The following is a 16,016-nucleotide window of genomic DNA, read 5'->3' as shown; positions in this document are numbered from 1 at the left end:
GGGAGATTTGTGAAGAGCAGGTATATGACTCTAAACAGTTGTATTTAACTAGGTATGCAATAATAAGGAAGAGTGTCTCTCTGGCCTTGGGGATTGTGGAAAATAGCTGTTTGTCCAGTCAGAAAAGCAGTTTATATGGTGAAGAAATTTCTGAATATCTGTCTAATATCTCAGAAGTGAGTTTGGGATTAGATGAAGCACAGAGAGAATCTCAGGAAAACATTTCTTTAGAGCAGATTAATGTGGATGGTCAGTTTGAAACCCTGACTGAGGAAAGTAAGGGTAGATTTTTGGTGGTTGATGGACTGCTGGCAAGTGAAGTTTTTAGAAGTAAGCCTGAACCAAGCAGAAGTGTTTTGCTTAAAGTAGCTCAGTATGATGAGCCACTGCTTGTGGAAAACAGCAGTTTATCTGTTAAGGGAGAAACTGTCTCCAATTGTCTGTCCATTTGGAGTGGCAGCCTGCCTGTTAAGGAAGTGCCCGACTCCCCCAGTATTTGTCTGCAAACAACCATGGGTGCTGGGATAAGGGAGAGAGAGGCAAGGAAAGTTTAGATGAGCATAGGCAGCCTTGTGAGCTGATGGCTTTGTCTAATCAGCAGTTTGGGAAGGCAAGGTTAGTGGAAGATGAGTATCCCTATGCCTTACCTGTTATCAGTGTGGAGAAGAGTGACATTACAAATAGCAGTGTGCCTAATGAAGGAGAATGGAGCAGATAGAAGGTGCCTCTCAGCCTATGATGGCTGAGGATATTTCAGTTGTCCCAGAGGTGGTTCTAGACTTAACTGAAACCCAAAAAGGAAGTGTTCCTAAGCTTGTGTGTGATAACCTGCATATTGCTGGTGAGGAAAGCGGCAGAGGGAAAGAGTGTGTGTCTCCAACCCTTTAACCATGGAGTTTAGCAACTTGCCTGAAAGGAGGTTATGTGAAAATCATCTAATGTGCCAGAGTTGATTCTGGGTCTAAGCAAAACTTGGAAGGAGTTTGTTGTGGCTCCACAGATTTTGTAGAGCACATAAAAGATGGATTGTTGCTGAGGGCTTGTCTACACTGGCAATTGACAGTGCTACAACTTTCTGCCTCGAGTGTGAAAAAACACCCTCCCTGAGCGCAGTATAAACAGTGCCCCAGTGCTGGGAGCTGTTCCCCTTGTTGAGGTAGGTGTTTTTTCTAAGAGCACTGGGAGCATTGTGCCGTGACCACACAAGGCACGTTAAAGCGCGATTTAGCATTGTCAGTATAGACTAGCCCTTAGAAATTTTTGCAAGCAGTTTGCTGTAACTGGTGGGTGTGGAAGTGAGTTGATTGAGTTAACTCAAGGTGAATCACAGTATAGAGAAAGCAACAGTTTGTTTGGGAGACTTGTTTCAGGGTATGGCTACACTTACATTTGTGCAGCGCTGGGAGTTACAGCTGTGTAGGGACAGCGCTGCAGTGTGGCCACACTGACAGCTACCAGCACTGCAGTGTGGCCACCTTTGCAGCATTTGCAGCGCTGTTGGGAGTGGTGCATTGTGGGCAGCTATCCCACAGAGCACCTCGTCCCATTTTGGTGCTGTGGGTTGTGGGAAGGGGACGGAAGGGTGTGGGTCATTCCGCTTCCTGTCCCAACGCCCCGTGGTGCATCGCTACAGATCCCAGCAGTTTGGTGCCATTGTGAGTCTGCAGCACGATTTCTGTTAGAAATGGAGCCCGAGCTGCTGAGGACCTTGCTGATGAATGTTGCCAGCACATGACGTTTGGCAGTGGAGCTATTTCTTCAGCTCCAAAGTGACAGTGAGGAGTCAGATGATGACATTGATTCGCCTGCCACGCAAGACACTAAATTGCTTGTGGCAGTAACGGACGTGCTCAGCACCATGGAACGCCGCCTTTGGGCTCGAGAAACAAGCACTGAGTGGTGGGATCACATCGTCCTGCAAGTCTCGGATGATGAGCAGTGGCTGCAGAACTTTCGGATGAGAAAAGCCACTTCCATGGGACTGTGAGAGGAGCTCTCCCCCACCCTGCGGCGCAAGGACACGACATTGAGAGCTGCCCTGCCAGTGGAGAAGCAGGTGGCTATTGCAATCTGGAAGCTGGCAACTCCAGACAGCTACCGATCGGTCGCGAACCAGTTTGGAGTGGGAAAGTCGACCGTTGGGATAGTGTTGATGCAAGTTTGCAGAGCCATTAATCGCATCCTGCTAAGAAGAACCGTGACTCTGGGGAACGTGCAGGACATTGTGGATGGCTTTGCACAAATGGGTTTCCCTAACTGTGGGGGGGCGATATATGGGACACACATTCCTATTCTGCCACCACCCCACCTGGCATCCGAGTACATTAATCGGAAGGGGTATTTCTCTGTGGTTCTCCAAACGCTTGTGCATCACCGTGGGCATTTCACTGACATTTACTCAGGATGGCCTGGAAAGGTGCATGATGCACGCATCTTTCGAAACAGTGCCCTATTCAGGAAGCTGCAGACCGGGACTTTTTTTCCCAGACCGCAAGATCACAGTAGGGGACGTCGAAATGCCCGTTGTGATCCTTGGAGACCCCGCTTACCCCTTAATGCCATGGCTCATGAAACCATATACAGGGAAGCTTGACAGGAGCAAGGACGGGTTCAACTACAGGATGAGCCAGTGCCGAATGACTGTGGAGTGCGCTTTCGGCCGTTTAAAGGGACGCTGGAGGTGTCTATATGGGAAGCTAGACTTGGGGGAAAGCAGCATCCCCGCTGTTATATCCGCGTGCTGTACCCTCCATAATATTTGTGAAGGGAAGGGTGAAACATTCAGTGAGGAATGGACCTCCGAGGTTTAACGCCTAGAGGCCCAATTTGCACAGCCAGAGAGCAGGGCTACTAGAGAGGCCCAGCACAGGGCTTCAAGGATTAGGGATGCCTTAAGGGAGCAATTTGAGGCTGAAAGCCAACAGTAATGTTTGGTGCCTTGCACGGGTGTGAAGTGCAGTGGTTACAATGATTTGCAGTGCCGTTTTTCCCTTGGGGTACAGTATTTTTCACTTTATGCAATAATAAAAGCTGTTTTAAAAGCCAAGAAATCATTTATTCAAAATACAGTACATAAAAGGGCAGGGGGGTAGGGTGGTGAACTGTACAGTCAGAGGTTTGAATATGTCCTGCCTGGAGTGCTGTGCAATGCCTGCTGCACTTCAGGATTAATATGCTGCATGGTGATGGGGGTTGAGTGTATAGGGTAAGGGTCATAGTTCTCAGGGCTGGTAGGTGAACGTACAGGTGTTGGGGGCAGCTGGTGGTGGTAAGAACCAGGCTGCTGGAGAAAGGGGTTTGGAGCAAATAGTGGGGCACAAGGGAGAGAGCTTTGGGAGAGGGCTGGGGGGTTAGCTCGGTACTGATCTGCCTGCATGGCTACGAGAGACTGCATACAGTCCGTTTGGCATGCCAGGAGGCTTATCAGCTGCTTTGTGCTTTTCTTGGTAGCCAATTCCTTTCTCCTGCTTTCTGTTTCCCTCCACTGATGCATTTTCTCTCTCCAGTCCTGCAGCCTCTTATTCTCTCTGGCATACGCATTCATAACTGCTTTCACCAAATCTTCTTTGCTTTTCCTTGGTTTACGCCTTAAGTTCTGTAATCTTTCAGCAGGCTGTGATAGGGCCGGAGGATTCAAGGACACTTAAAAAAAACAGAAATAGAAACATTTAATACAGAGGCTGCATTGTTTATAATCACAGTGAAGGAGTTTGTAGACTACTTGTAGCATCATTTACACATAGCAAACATAGCACAGAGAGGCCACAGCAGCGAAGACATGGTGAGTAATGGGGTGAGTGTTTCAGCCGCAACTCACCTGGGAAGGGGAGCTGCTTGAGTCAGGGCTCACTGGGGTTTCTCTGCATTGGGGAAAGCAGAGAGCAGCTGGGGGGGACCTGCACTGAACACTACCCCCACAATTGCTACAGCAGTTACTCCTCTGGGAAGGGGAGCTGCTTGAGTCAGGGCTCACTAGGGTTTCTGTGCATTGGGGAAAGCAGAGAGCAGATGGGGGGGACCTGCACCGAACACTATCCCTACATTTTTAACAGAATTTTCTACTGCCAGAAATATCACTGCTGCGTGTTACCTGGGAAGAGCAGGAGGGTCTTCTACAGCAATGTGGATTCCGCCCTGGTCCCTATGCAGCTTGCCTCTGTGCAGCAATGATCCCCCCCCACCCCTCGCGGCACAGTGGCGCAGATGCGTTAGCCTGACTGGGACAAGGACCACAGTGGCTCTCCCTATAAACTTGCGCAAACGCATTGCCCATGCTCTGGCTGAAACTTTTGAAGAGATTACTGAGGCTGATTACCAAGACGTGATAGACCAAATCAACGGGCTATTCCACATCTAGGCATGCATGCAGGCAGCCATAACACCCCTCCCCCCACCAAAAAAAACCATTTCCATCCTTAAAATAAAAGCTGCTTACCATGAACCTGCTCCTCTGCTTCTTCACCAACAAGTTCCAGCTGCTGCGCCTGGCTAGCTTCCTCCTGGCTTGAGAAGAGCTCCTGGCTGCATGCTTCCTGGGACTCCAGGGTGTCTCCCTCCACCCCAGTAGCCTCACTCTCAGTTTCCTCTACACCCTCCCCCTCTTCTCCCTGCTCTGAACTCTCCATCGTGGTCCTCGGATTGGCAGTGGGGTCACACCCAAGTATGGCATCCAGCTCCTTGTAAAAACGCCAGGTCGTGGGGGCAGCTCCTGAGCGGCGGTTTCCCTCATGGGCTTTGCAATAGGCACTCCGCAGCTCCTTTACTTTAACCCTGCACTGCAACGCGTCCCGTTCATGGCCCCTTTGCAGCAAGGACTTTGATATCTGCCCATAGGTATCATAATTTCTACAGCTGGAGCGCAGCTGTGACTGCACAGCTTCCTCACCCCAAACACTGATGAGGTCCTGCAGCTCGCAAGTGTTCCATGCTGGGGCTCATTTGGGGCATGGAGGCATGGTCAGTGATTGATTGATTGATTGATTGATTGCACTCCACTCCTGGCTGAGCAAACAGGAAGGGGATTTTTAAAATTCCCAGGGCATTTAAAGTGTGGGTCACCTGAGCCCAGGGCAGTGGAGTGCGAAACGATGAGCAGAGTGGCTGAAAAGGTATGCTGGGATACCTCCTAATACCCTGGAGGCCAATAAAAGTGCTTTTGGTGGCCACACTTGATGACCAGCGCTGCATCACCAGCGCTGGAATCGCTACACCCCAAGCAGACCAGGTGTACAGCCAGCGCTGCAGCCAGGGAGTTGCAGCGCTGGCTGTGCTTTGCAAGTGTGGACACTGAGTTGCAGCGCTGTAACCCCAGCTCCAGCGCTGCAGCTCTCCAGGGTAGCCAAGCCCTCAGTTCCTAGCTGCCAGAGTCTTTCTGAGGGGTGGAAATCCACTGACCTTACTTTAGAAAGATCCAGTGTGGATAGCCTAGAGAAGGTTTTGGATGGGGAAAAAATTTAGAAAAACAGCTGGGCTTTGCCAGCATGTTCTCTATGCTGATTCTTTGAGTTAAGCAGCCTGTAACTCAGGGTCTGAGGAAAGATTGGTTACTGGCTTTTCAGAGCAGAAAAGCCTTATGGCTGAACCCAAAAGGATGCAGGGGACCGCAGGCAAACTCTCACCCTTAGATACTTGGGATTTGTTTGCTATCTCTTTAAAACAGAGTCCAGTCTCTAAACTGCTGGTGGATCCACAGGCAAGCATGCAGGAGAGTGTCTGTGTAGATGTTCATAGCACAGAGAGGCTGCAGTTGGTGAACACACCTGCTCACAGAAATCCTTTGCTGGCTAGTGGGGTTCCATTTTCAACCTTCTAGGAGAAAGGCAGGACCCAGTCCTGCTGAGGGGAAGAATGAGTGTCCAGTCTTGAAATTGGTAGCAGACAAGAATTTGAAAGTTAGTGTCTGGGTTGATACAATCTACCTGGCTGACAAAGGAGGGGGAAGATTTGCCCGATAGCTGTTAACACAGAGAACACACCTGGCCAGTCAAGGGATTCAGTGGAAAAAAGAGGCATGGTATGACCAGGATACTTGTAAGTTAATGTTTACAAATTTGGTGTTAATGTTGAGCCTTCTGATGTATTTGATTTTGATGTCAACCCTGGTAAAAAAGGTACAATGTTCATGTGAAAATCCTCTGAACGTATTAGAAGTGAAACCTGAAAACACACTGTATGCTAAAAAGCCTTATAATAGTAAAATGGTATGACTGATACATGTAAGCATTTTTTAAACTTGGCACAGCAGATAAACCTTAACAAATCTCCCCCATCCCTCCCCGTGCCTCCCGCCCGCCACGACCAGCTATTTCATGGCATGTAGGCAGCTTGGGCGGGGGAGAGGAAATTAGGACACGGTGCACTCGGGGGAGGGGGTGGAATGGGGGTGGGAAGCAGTGGGGTAGGGCCTGGGCCCTCGGACAGAGCCATGGGTTGAGCACCTCCCAGCACACTGGAAAGTCGGCACCTGTGGTCACTGGAGTAAGTGTCTGTCTATGGTGGCATAGCTGCTGCTGTAGCACTTGTAGTGTAGACATACCCTTGGGGCAGGTCTACACTATGGGGCTAAATTGACCTAAGTTACGCAACTCCAGCTATATGAATAACATAGCTGGAATTGACATACCTTAGGTCGACTTTTGTGGTGTTTGCACCACGCTAGGTTGATGGGAGAGGGATTGGCACTTGATTTAACGAGTCTTCACTAGAGCTGCTAAGTTGACCCTGGTGGATCGATCGCCACTCCTCGATCTCCTGATAAGTGGAGACAAGCCCTTAGTGTTAAGATTTCACTTGTGGATTACTTCATCATAGTAAGAGCAGAAAGTCAACTGTGCATCGTTGATGTAAATCTGAGTCTTGTTTTTTCCTGGTTAGCATACTGAGATCAGTACTAGCTCTTCACCTCCAAAAAGTTGGATTCTAACATGGCTTATATTGCAGTATAAATGAACAATTGGCCTATCATGCCAATACTAGTATGGCCTTAAGCATTTTGTGAGTTCTTGATTCAGCTTAAGAGGTTGTAAATTAGCAGGGACTTTCTTTCCTATCCCTGGTGAGCAACTACTGAAAAAGTCATCAGCTAGTGGGAAACAATCAAAGGCAGTCTGCACCAAAGAAAAAGATGTTCCTGCAGGGAACTAATGCAGATCTGTAACTAGCTAAAATCTGCTTTTTGGTAAGTGGTCCTGAGAAAGATTGTAATTTCTGATTAGAAATAATCAGGCCAGAAATAACTTAGAGCCTGTCAACCCTTTCATGGACCCTGTGTTTAAAATGGACAACCTTTATTGACACAGTCTTTGTCAGAAAGACAACCCAGGAAAAACTTAGTAGTTTTGAGAGAAATTGCTTGAAAGAATGAAACAGCATTAATGATGATTTTGTATTAACACCTGTTGTTTCTCTTAGATGAAAAATGATACACTAATTGCACTGAAATCACCAGGATTACATTGATTGCTTATTAGTTTCTGGGTGGACATCTTAAGTGTTGGTTGGTGTTAACCTGTAAAGGCTGATAAAATGAGACCTTCCTACTTGACATACTTTCTACATGTGTGATATACTACTGCATTTGCAGGGAAGTATTAGGGTACGTCTACACTACCCGCCAGATCGGCTGGTAGTGATCGATCTATCGGGGATTGATTTATCGCATCTACTTTAGATGCGATAAATCAATCCCCGATCGCTCTCCCGTCGACTGCTGAACTCCAGCTTGGCGAGAGGTGGAAGCAAGGTCGACAGGGGAGCCACAGCGCGCCGCGAGGACGCAATGTAAGTAATTTTAATTCAACCTAAGATACGTCGACTTCAGCTATGCTATTTTCATAGCTGAAGTTGCGTATCTTAGGCCTGGTCTACACTACGCGTTTAAACCGAATTTAGCAGCGTTAAACCAAATTAACCCTGCACCCGTCCACACAACGAAGCCCTTTATATCAGTATAAAGGGCTCTTTAAACCAATTTCTTTACTCCTCCCCGACAAGGGGAGTAGCGCTGAAATCGGTATTGCCATGTCGGATTAGGGTTAGTGTGGCCGCAATTTGGCGGTATCGGCCTCTGGGCGGTATCCCACAGGTCACCATTGTGACCGCTCTGGAAAGCAATCTGAACTCAGATGCACTGGCCAGGTTGACAGGAAAAGCCCCGTGAACTTTTGAATTTCATTTCCTGTTTGCCCAGCGTGGAGCTCTGATCAGCACGGGTGGCGATACAGTCCCAAATCCAAAATGAGCTCCAGCATTAGACCATACGGGAGCTACTGGATCTGATGGCTGTATGGGAAGACAAATCTGTTCTATCAGAGCTCCGTTACAGAAGACAAAATGACAAAGCATTTGAAAAAATCTCTAGGCTATGATAGAGGCCACAGCAGGGACTCCGCACAGTGCTGTGTGACAAGCGTAACGGAAAGCCAAAGAATCAAATGGACGCTCATGGAGGGAGGGAGGGGGTACTGAGGACTCCACCTATCCCACAGTCCCCACAGTCTCCGAAAAGCATTTGCATTCTTGGCTGAGCTCCCAGTGCTTGAAGTGTCAAAAACATTGTCCTGGGTGGTTCAGGGTATATCTCGTTAATTTACCCCCTTCCCCCCACCCATGAAAGAAAAGGGGGGGGGGGAATTGTTTCTCGCCTTTTTTCAGTTTCACCCATATGTCTACTGTATGCTGCTGGCAGACGCGATGCTGCAGTGCTGAACAGCAGCATCCCCTCTCCTTCCTTTCCTGATGGCAGAGGGTACAAAATGGCGGAAAACCATCCTCATCATCCTGTGAGTGCTCCTGGCTGGCCTCAGTGAGGTCAGCCGGGGGCACCTGGGTAAAAATGGGAATGACTCCTGGTCATTCCCGGCAGATGGTACAAAAGGCTTGGTAACCGTCATCATGGCAGCTGGAGGCTGAGCTCCATCAGTCCCCCCTTTTCATGTCTAAAGAAAAGATTCTATACTGCCTGGACTATCATTGTAGCTGGAGGCTGCCTCCCCCTCATCTCGCTAAAAAGTCAGTGTTTCTTATTCCTGCATTCTTTATTACTTCATCTCACAAATGGGGGGACACTGCCACGGTAGCCCAGGAGGGCTGGGGGAGGAAGGAAGCAACGGTGGGGTTGTTGCAGGGGCATCCCCTAGAATAGCATGCAGCTCATCATTTCTGTGGGATCTCTGGGGCTCTGACATGGAGTGGCTGTGCTCTCTGGTTCTCTAGTACACTTGCCCCATATTCTAGGCAGGACTGACTCTATTTTTAGACAAAACATAAAGAAGGGAATGACCCGGGGAATCATTCCCATTTTTGTCCATGCACCTCGGCCGACCTCACCGAGGCCAGCCAGGCGCACCCATGAGAGCAGCAGACGGCACAAAAGGATTGATAACTGTCATCACCAATTTCCAAATGCAAATGGTACAGAATGACTGATAACCGTCATCTCATCGCCAATTTACAATGGCAGACGGTGCAATAGGAATGGTAACTGTCTCTGCTACCATGCAAAGGCAAATGCATGCTGCTGTGTAGCACTGCAGTACCGCGTCTGTCAGCAGCATCCAGTACACATACAGTGACAAAAGGCAAAACAGGCTCCATGGTTGCCATGCTCTGGCATCTATCTGCCAGGGCAATCCAGGGGAAAAAAGGGCGCGAAATGATTGTCTGCCGTTGCTTTCATGGAGGAAGGACTGAATGATGACATTTACCCAGAAACTCTTGTGACACTGTTTTTGCCCCATCATGCATTGGGATCTCAACCCAGAATTCCAGTGGGTGGGGGAGACTGCTGCAGGAACTATGGTATAGCTATGGGATAGCTACCCACAGTGCAACACTCTGGAAATCGACGCTAGCCTCGGTACATGGACGCACACTGCTGAATTAATGTGCTTAGTGTGGCTGCATGCACTCGAGTTTATACAATCTGTTTTACAAAACCGGTTTCTGTAAAATCGGAATAATCCTGTAGTGTAGACATACCCTTAGATCCCGACCCCAAGTGTAGAGCAGGCCTTAGAGTAGGAGCCCCTTTGGTTTAAAAGAAGGAATGTCCAGCCAGCCTCTTCTTCCCTTGTCTCTGAATTTACTGTCTCCCCTGCTCCCATGTCTGTAATAACTTGAATCTCTTGGTTTCTGGGAAACACTGCAAAACCCATCAATTTACTTTGACTTTGGTGGAGAAGGAAAGCTGTCTATTACTTTTTATTGACTGTGTTTTTAAAGATCTGTCAGAAGTGCCTAGAGCATGGGGGAGGATTTTAGCTATATTTCAGTTTAGCTATATATTTATGTATATTAAGATTTTAATGAAGAAATAGATTCTAAGACTGTTTGAAGTCCTCACTTTAATTATGGAGGCTGTGGTCTTGACTCCAAAGTTAAGGTTGAGTTCTGTTTTGCACTTAAAGCAGTATTTGTTCTGTATAACAAATATAGCATGCCCGTCTCAAATCTGCAGCACTTGGAGTACAGAATTAATTTCATGAGAACCTACAAGAAAATCTGGTTTTGAGTTTAAAAAAAAACCAAAACAACAATTTGAAAACTATGTTCTTCAAGAAATCTACCACTTAATCTGAGGCCAGGAGTATTAACATGTCTTCATTGCTTTATGGTAAGCTGAGCATCTCCCACTGGTGTAGCGCTGTCCACGCCGGCTCTTCTGCTGGTGTAACTTATGTAGCTCAGAGAGGTGTTGGTTTTTTTCACACTGCGAGCTATGTAAATTATACTGACAAAAGTGCTAATGTAGACATTGTTTTTTGCTTGCTTGTTTAGGTTACACATGAATTTACATTTTTACACATGCTATAGACAGGATTCATTTAAGATATTCCATTGAGTAGATCATAGTAACAATTTGGTTCCTTTAAGTAGTTAGGTAGCTTTTACATATTCTGACATAAATTTTGCAAATCACCTAAGTGAAAGAACTGTTAAGTATCCTCCAAATGTTGTGGGTAAACAAATGTTAATAGAAAATGCCTTGGTTTGCAGAGAATTGATTTGTGTACGTTGTATACAGTATGAATTAGACTTTTTGCTGAATTTTTTTCTTTAGATGTTCTTCCAAAAGCTGAGTCACATCTGAATGAAATCAGAAATACGATATTTGCTCAACTTCAACCCCAGCTTAAGTGTGAATTGGGTAAGTAATTATTAAGCGATTTAGTCTTTATTTTCCAGTTCTATAAATGCAAAGATTGCTGTTGTCAGTACTTTAAATGCATTCCATAAGAAAGTCAATACAACCAACTTGATGATGTTAGTTAATTGTTGGTATCTTTCACACTCCATCACTTAATGAGCAGCTGTTTGATATCTTGTCTCATGTTCCCTTCTTTCCTATAGTGCTTATACCTACAGGCCCACAGGAATCATTCTGCTAAGTGCATGCAGAGGTGAAAAACACTTGTGGTTGTGCAAAGGGCAGCAGAAATTTAATTTGCAAAAGGCAAAGCCTGTTTCTTGTATGACTAGAACACTTATGCATCTTTTGGGAGTGGGGAGATCTTAAGTTCCTACAAATGTAATTTTAGGCAGTGGGGAAAAAGTGAGAATAGTATATAACATACAGACTTGTATATATGTAGAAGACAATTATAGCTTAAAGATCTTAAAAATGCTTTTTCATTGAGACTGGCGGTTGTCATTCTGCAATGTACTCTGCTTCAGTGGAATGGCCTCCAGGGACTCGCTGTAGGGTTAATTATACTTAATGACAGTGACTGCCGCTGATTGGGAATGGTAATTCCATTAGTGCTTGAGACTGAAAGTGCAGCAGACTGTCAAGAAAAGCACTGAAATTGACTATACATAGTACTGTCAAATTCATGAAATAATCACGCTGAGAAGCAGCGAAATCTTTTCCTCTGATATTTTAGTTACAGTAATTTTAGAGCTTTTTACTGGGGGAAAAAAACTGGAAAGAAATGGGGTGGGGGAGAAGTGTGATGAGGGTGACAAATACAGGTGACGTGATACAAGATAGGCACATAAATTTAAACAAGCAGATTAAAATATGAGAACAGACCCTCGGATAACCTAGGGTCCCTGGGAGATCTGGTGATAGAGCATGGAACTTTCCATAAGACGTGGAAACCTAGTAAAAGTAATTTACTGCAAAAAAAAACCCCCCCAAAAAAAAAAAACTGCAGTGGTTTCATGAGAGCCACAGCTACAGCAGAACAGCATGTGCATAGAGGCTGCTAGATCCTTTTCCCTGATTCTCCAGTAGTACAGAACTGTTGATGAATGCTCTTTAGGGTGCTCTGCAGCAGAAAGCAGGCAGAGCAGCAAAGTTCTCCCCATTCTATGCTTCGTGTGGCTTCACAGCCTCCTATCCTCCAGAAAGTGCTTGCAACAACTTGGCTTAAATTAGCAAATTGTCAACAATTGCATGTGTTCATTATTTTTTCATAAAATTGGAAATAAAATTCAGAGTTAAGGCTGTGTGTTACATGTGAAGAGCGTAATTCAGACTTGTGCAGATTCTCATTTTTCTCCATTCAGCTGATCTCCATTTTCTTCAGAGTTTAAAGTTTAAGGGGGTTGTATTATTCTTTTGGTAACCATAACTTCATGGATACAGCTATTCCAGTCATATCTCATTTACTGTGGGGATGAGATTATAGCCTTGCCAGTTGACATAGCATTCTAAAGTATAATCCTGTCTTCCCTCTTTTTTTGTGTAGTTGCAAACATTAACTTTTTTTTTCTTCTTTGAAGGTAAGAAGGAAAGTCCAGTATTTGCATTCCCTCTGCTTTTACGAAAGGATCCCCAAGTCGAGACACTTTTCCTGCATTCTTTTTCATGGATGTTTGAATGTTTACATTGTGGCTACAGCCACCAAGACAGGTTAGGTTTTTACCTAAGCCGCATTTATTTGCATGTATTATTGTATTTTCAGTCTTCACTTAATACATATTTTCTTCTAACCACTGTTGTGCACAAAGTGTGTCTATTTGGTAGGAGAGGAAGAGTTGTGATGGTAAAGTTATCTAGTCGTCATTTTAAAAAGCCAGCATTTGTCAACAGTTTCCAGGTGGTGTATGGTGTAATGGCTAATGACACAATAGTATCCTCTGTGTAAAAAAGAGAAATAACTGGTAATTCTGTTGTCAAATGCTGACGTTTTCGTGTTGACCACTGTAAATCACACACGCTGGTGCTGCTCTAATGAATAGCATGCCAGAACTGACCAATAAATAGGTATGTCTTTCAGGGTTAAATAGAATAAATTCATCTAAATTGCATAAAGTCAGAAATGTAAATCTGATCCTTATTCAAATAATTAGAAAATGTGCAAGTGTCCTTCTCCTTGGTGTTTTAAAATGTTAGAAGGCAGGTGTGGTGAGGTTCCTCCAGGTCATCTAAATGGCAATTGTATTCAGTGTTACACGTCAGAGTGTCCTGAACGGTTATGCACTATGAAAAACATGTTCAGGAATTCTTTAAAGGCATGTTTCGTCTGACTATAAAAAATTGACATTCAAAGTGGCGAACAGATGAGTGGCAGAAAATACATTGTTCCATTTTGTTATAGTCTGTATAAACTATTACTGATTGATATTGATTGGCAGATTCAGGCAAATTAGTTTATATTAAGCCACTGGCAGTGCCAGGGATGTCAGTGGGATTGTGCCAGGTGTAAGTCGACACTGCGTGTCGCCTGTTAATTTGTGACTTCTTTCTGGTAAATGCTAGTGCTTTTTTTGAGTATCTCAGGTAGACAACTGATCAAATTTTATTTTCCTTCCTTCCAGGTGTAGGAAGACACTAACAACATTTACAAATATAATCCCTGACTGGCACCCACTTAATGCTATTCATATTGCTCCATGTAATAATTGTAATGATAAATCTCAAAGAAGAAAAATGATTTTGGAAAAGTAAGTTTGAACCACTTGAGATCTTGAATATAAAATAGAGCATTATCATGTGTAGATTTAAATACTAAACTTAATGTCAACGTTCTGTCACCTTTTAATGTGTTCAGCAAGTTTCCACTAAATGTTTAAGTACCCAGCTTTGAGATCGTTCTGAAAATTCTCAGGAATGTTGTTGTTAGAAATCTTTAATATATGTGGAGTACTTTTGTTCATCTTAACACACTAAGCAGACATTTCATTTGAGCCAAGTTGTAACGCTCAACACTGAGTATCAGTCTTTGCAGAGCATCTGGTATTGAGGGATGATAAAACTACCACCTTTATAATGTTCGATGTTTTAGTCTGAATTGTTGTAGGCAGCCTTCCAGGTTTGGCAGAACTGTCTTCTCCTGTCTTTGTCCCAAAACAACATTTTCTGTGTAGGTTATTTCCCCCCATAGCAAATTAAGTATAAGATGACACCTCTATTTCTCTAAAAGCTTATTTCAAAGTGGAATTGTGTATTAAAATTGGAGTGCCCTGTTCCTATGAGTCCCAGCCATTTGCATATAATTTGTAAAGCAATCTTAGATTAATAAACAGCGGTAGAAAAGTAATGCACTGAGCTAACTACTATTCTCAAAATGTATTGCTTGTAATTTTAATAGCTTGAGCCATTGTTTTATTCCAATAAAGATGCTTTGTATCTTTATCATAGAGTACCCTCAATATTTATGATACATTTCGTAGAAGGTTTGCCACATAACGAGCTGAAGAACTATTCGTTTCAATTTGAAAGCGATTTCTACCAAATAACAGCTGTTGTTCAGTATCAACAAGATCCAGAACACTTCAAAACCTGGGTTTTGAATTCTGATGGTAACTATTACAACTTTATTATCGTCATCCTAGATTAAGCTTCCTCTGTTACTAATTTTGGGGTTATCATAATCACTGAACTATTGTAAGGTTTTCTTTTGTGTATGATCTAAATTAGGTATTAAATATTTGCAAATGTGTTTACATTCTTTGGTCTTTTTTAAAAAAAAAACTGATTTAACTAACTCAGTAATTTGCTGCCATACTTAGTGATAACTTCACTGGAAAAAGTCAATTGGACATGATCATTTTCTCATCAAACTTTGGTAAAATTACAAGAAACATAATCTGGGCGCACACAGTTCTTTTGGGCAGATTACATGGGTAGTAGGGTCGGCTGCCTCCTGAACGCCCCCTTGTGATAAGAGTTTGCTGTGCAGGTGCCCTGCCTTAATTTCTCCCATTGGTTCCTCAAACTCAAAACAACCCAAACACTCCCCTTCTGGAGGTAAAATTTATTTAGTCCTCTGGGTACACACTGATCCTCCAGGCCCACCCCAGTTGAGTGTCTGTCTCTTTCCCCCGTCTTAGGTAGGGAGTCCCCAGCTCTCCTTCCTGGAGATGGGTCCTCAGTCAGCAGTCATTCCCAGGCTTTACCTGGCTGGAGTTAGGCTTCCTGGCTTTGACGTCTCAACTTCCTCAGTGTCAGGGTCTTCAATGCCAAAACCTCTTTCACTTGGCTATAGTCTGATGCAGCTTCCTGAGCTTCCCCCTTCTGTGTTTTATAGGGCAGTCACGTGATCTCTCCCAGGTGTGGCTCTTTCAGTAATCAAGGTTGGCTGACCCTAGGCCTCCAGCCCTTAAGGGGCAAACTACCCTGTTACAGATACCAGATGTGTCTCTTCATGGGAAAAGCAAGTGCTGTCAATGCTCAGTTTCTTCCTCCTCCTGAATTTTGCAATTCTTTTAAGAGTAACTAGAAAATTGCTGTTTTGATTTGTTGAACTATGGAGTACAACCCAGAAGGAACTCCCAAAATTCAAAGAGAAAAAATAGTTGAGATTATTTTGGTCTTCATGGAAACCTGCTTCCACGGAGGGAGGAGAGAGAAGCGATCAGCATTTTAATCAAAACATCCTGGTCAGCTGAGAAGTTGTCTATTTAAATTGAACTGCCAGAGTTGCTTGAAGAAAAGAGGATGAGAAACATCCCACTAACCGTCCATAAATGTAGGATATGTCTGCATAACAAAAGCTGTCCACAGGCTAGCCTGCCTAAGCTAGCTTGAATCCAGCTAGTGTGGGTAACAGTAACGATGAAAGCAGCTC

The 16,016-nt window shown here is 44.6% G+C and overlaps 1 protein-coding gene across 4 annotated transcripts in view; it reads left to right on the top strand.

The window, feature by feature from the left end:
* USPL1 (ubiquitin specific peptidase like 1) overlaps positions 1 to 16,016 on the top strand; it is a 32,020-nt gene that overhangs the window by 13,005 nt on the left and 2,999 nt on the right. For 3 of the 4 annotated variants that reach the window (XM_050937164.1, XM_050937163.1, XM_050937165.1), the window contains 4 exons: positions 11,060 to 11,146; positions 12,727 to 12,856; positions 13,765 to 13,890; positions 14,588 to 14,748. In XM_050937164.1, coding sequence (XP_050793121.1) covers positions 11,060 to 11,146; positions 12,727 to 12,856; positions 13,765 to 13,890; positions 14,588 to 14,748 — 504 coding nt within the window. Of the gene's footprint in view, positions 1 to 10,456; positions 10,613 to 11,059; positions 11,147 to 12,726; positions 12,857 to 13,764; positions 13,891 to 14,587; positions 14,749 to 16,016 lie in introns of all 4 variants that reach the window. The other variant, XM_050937166.1, reaches the window with a different exon arrangement.

The sequence above is a fragment of the Gopherus flavomarginatus genome, chromosome 1 (genome assembly GCF_025201925.1).
Source record: "Gopherus flavomarginatus isolate rGopFla2 chromosome 1, rGopFla2.mat.asm, whole genome shotgun sequence".
NCBI lineage: Eukaryota > Metazoa > Chordata > Testudines > Testudinidae > Gopherus > Gopherus flavomarginatus.
Note: the sequence above shows the minus strand (reverse complement) of the source record. Positions and strands in the feature narration are given on the sequence as shown.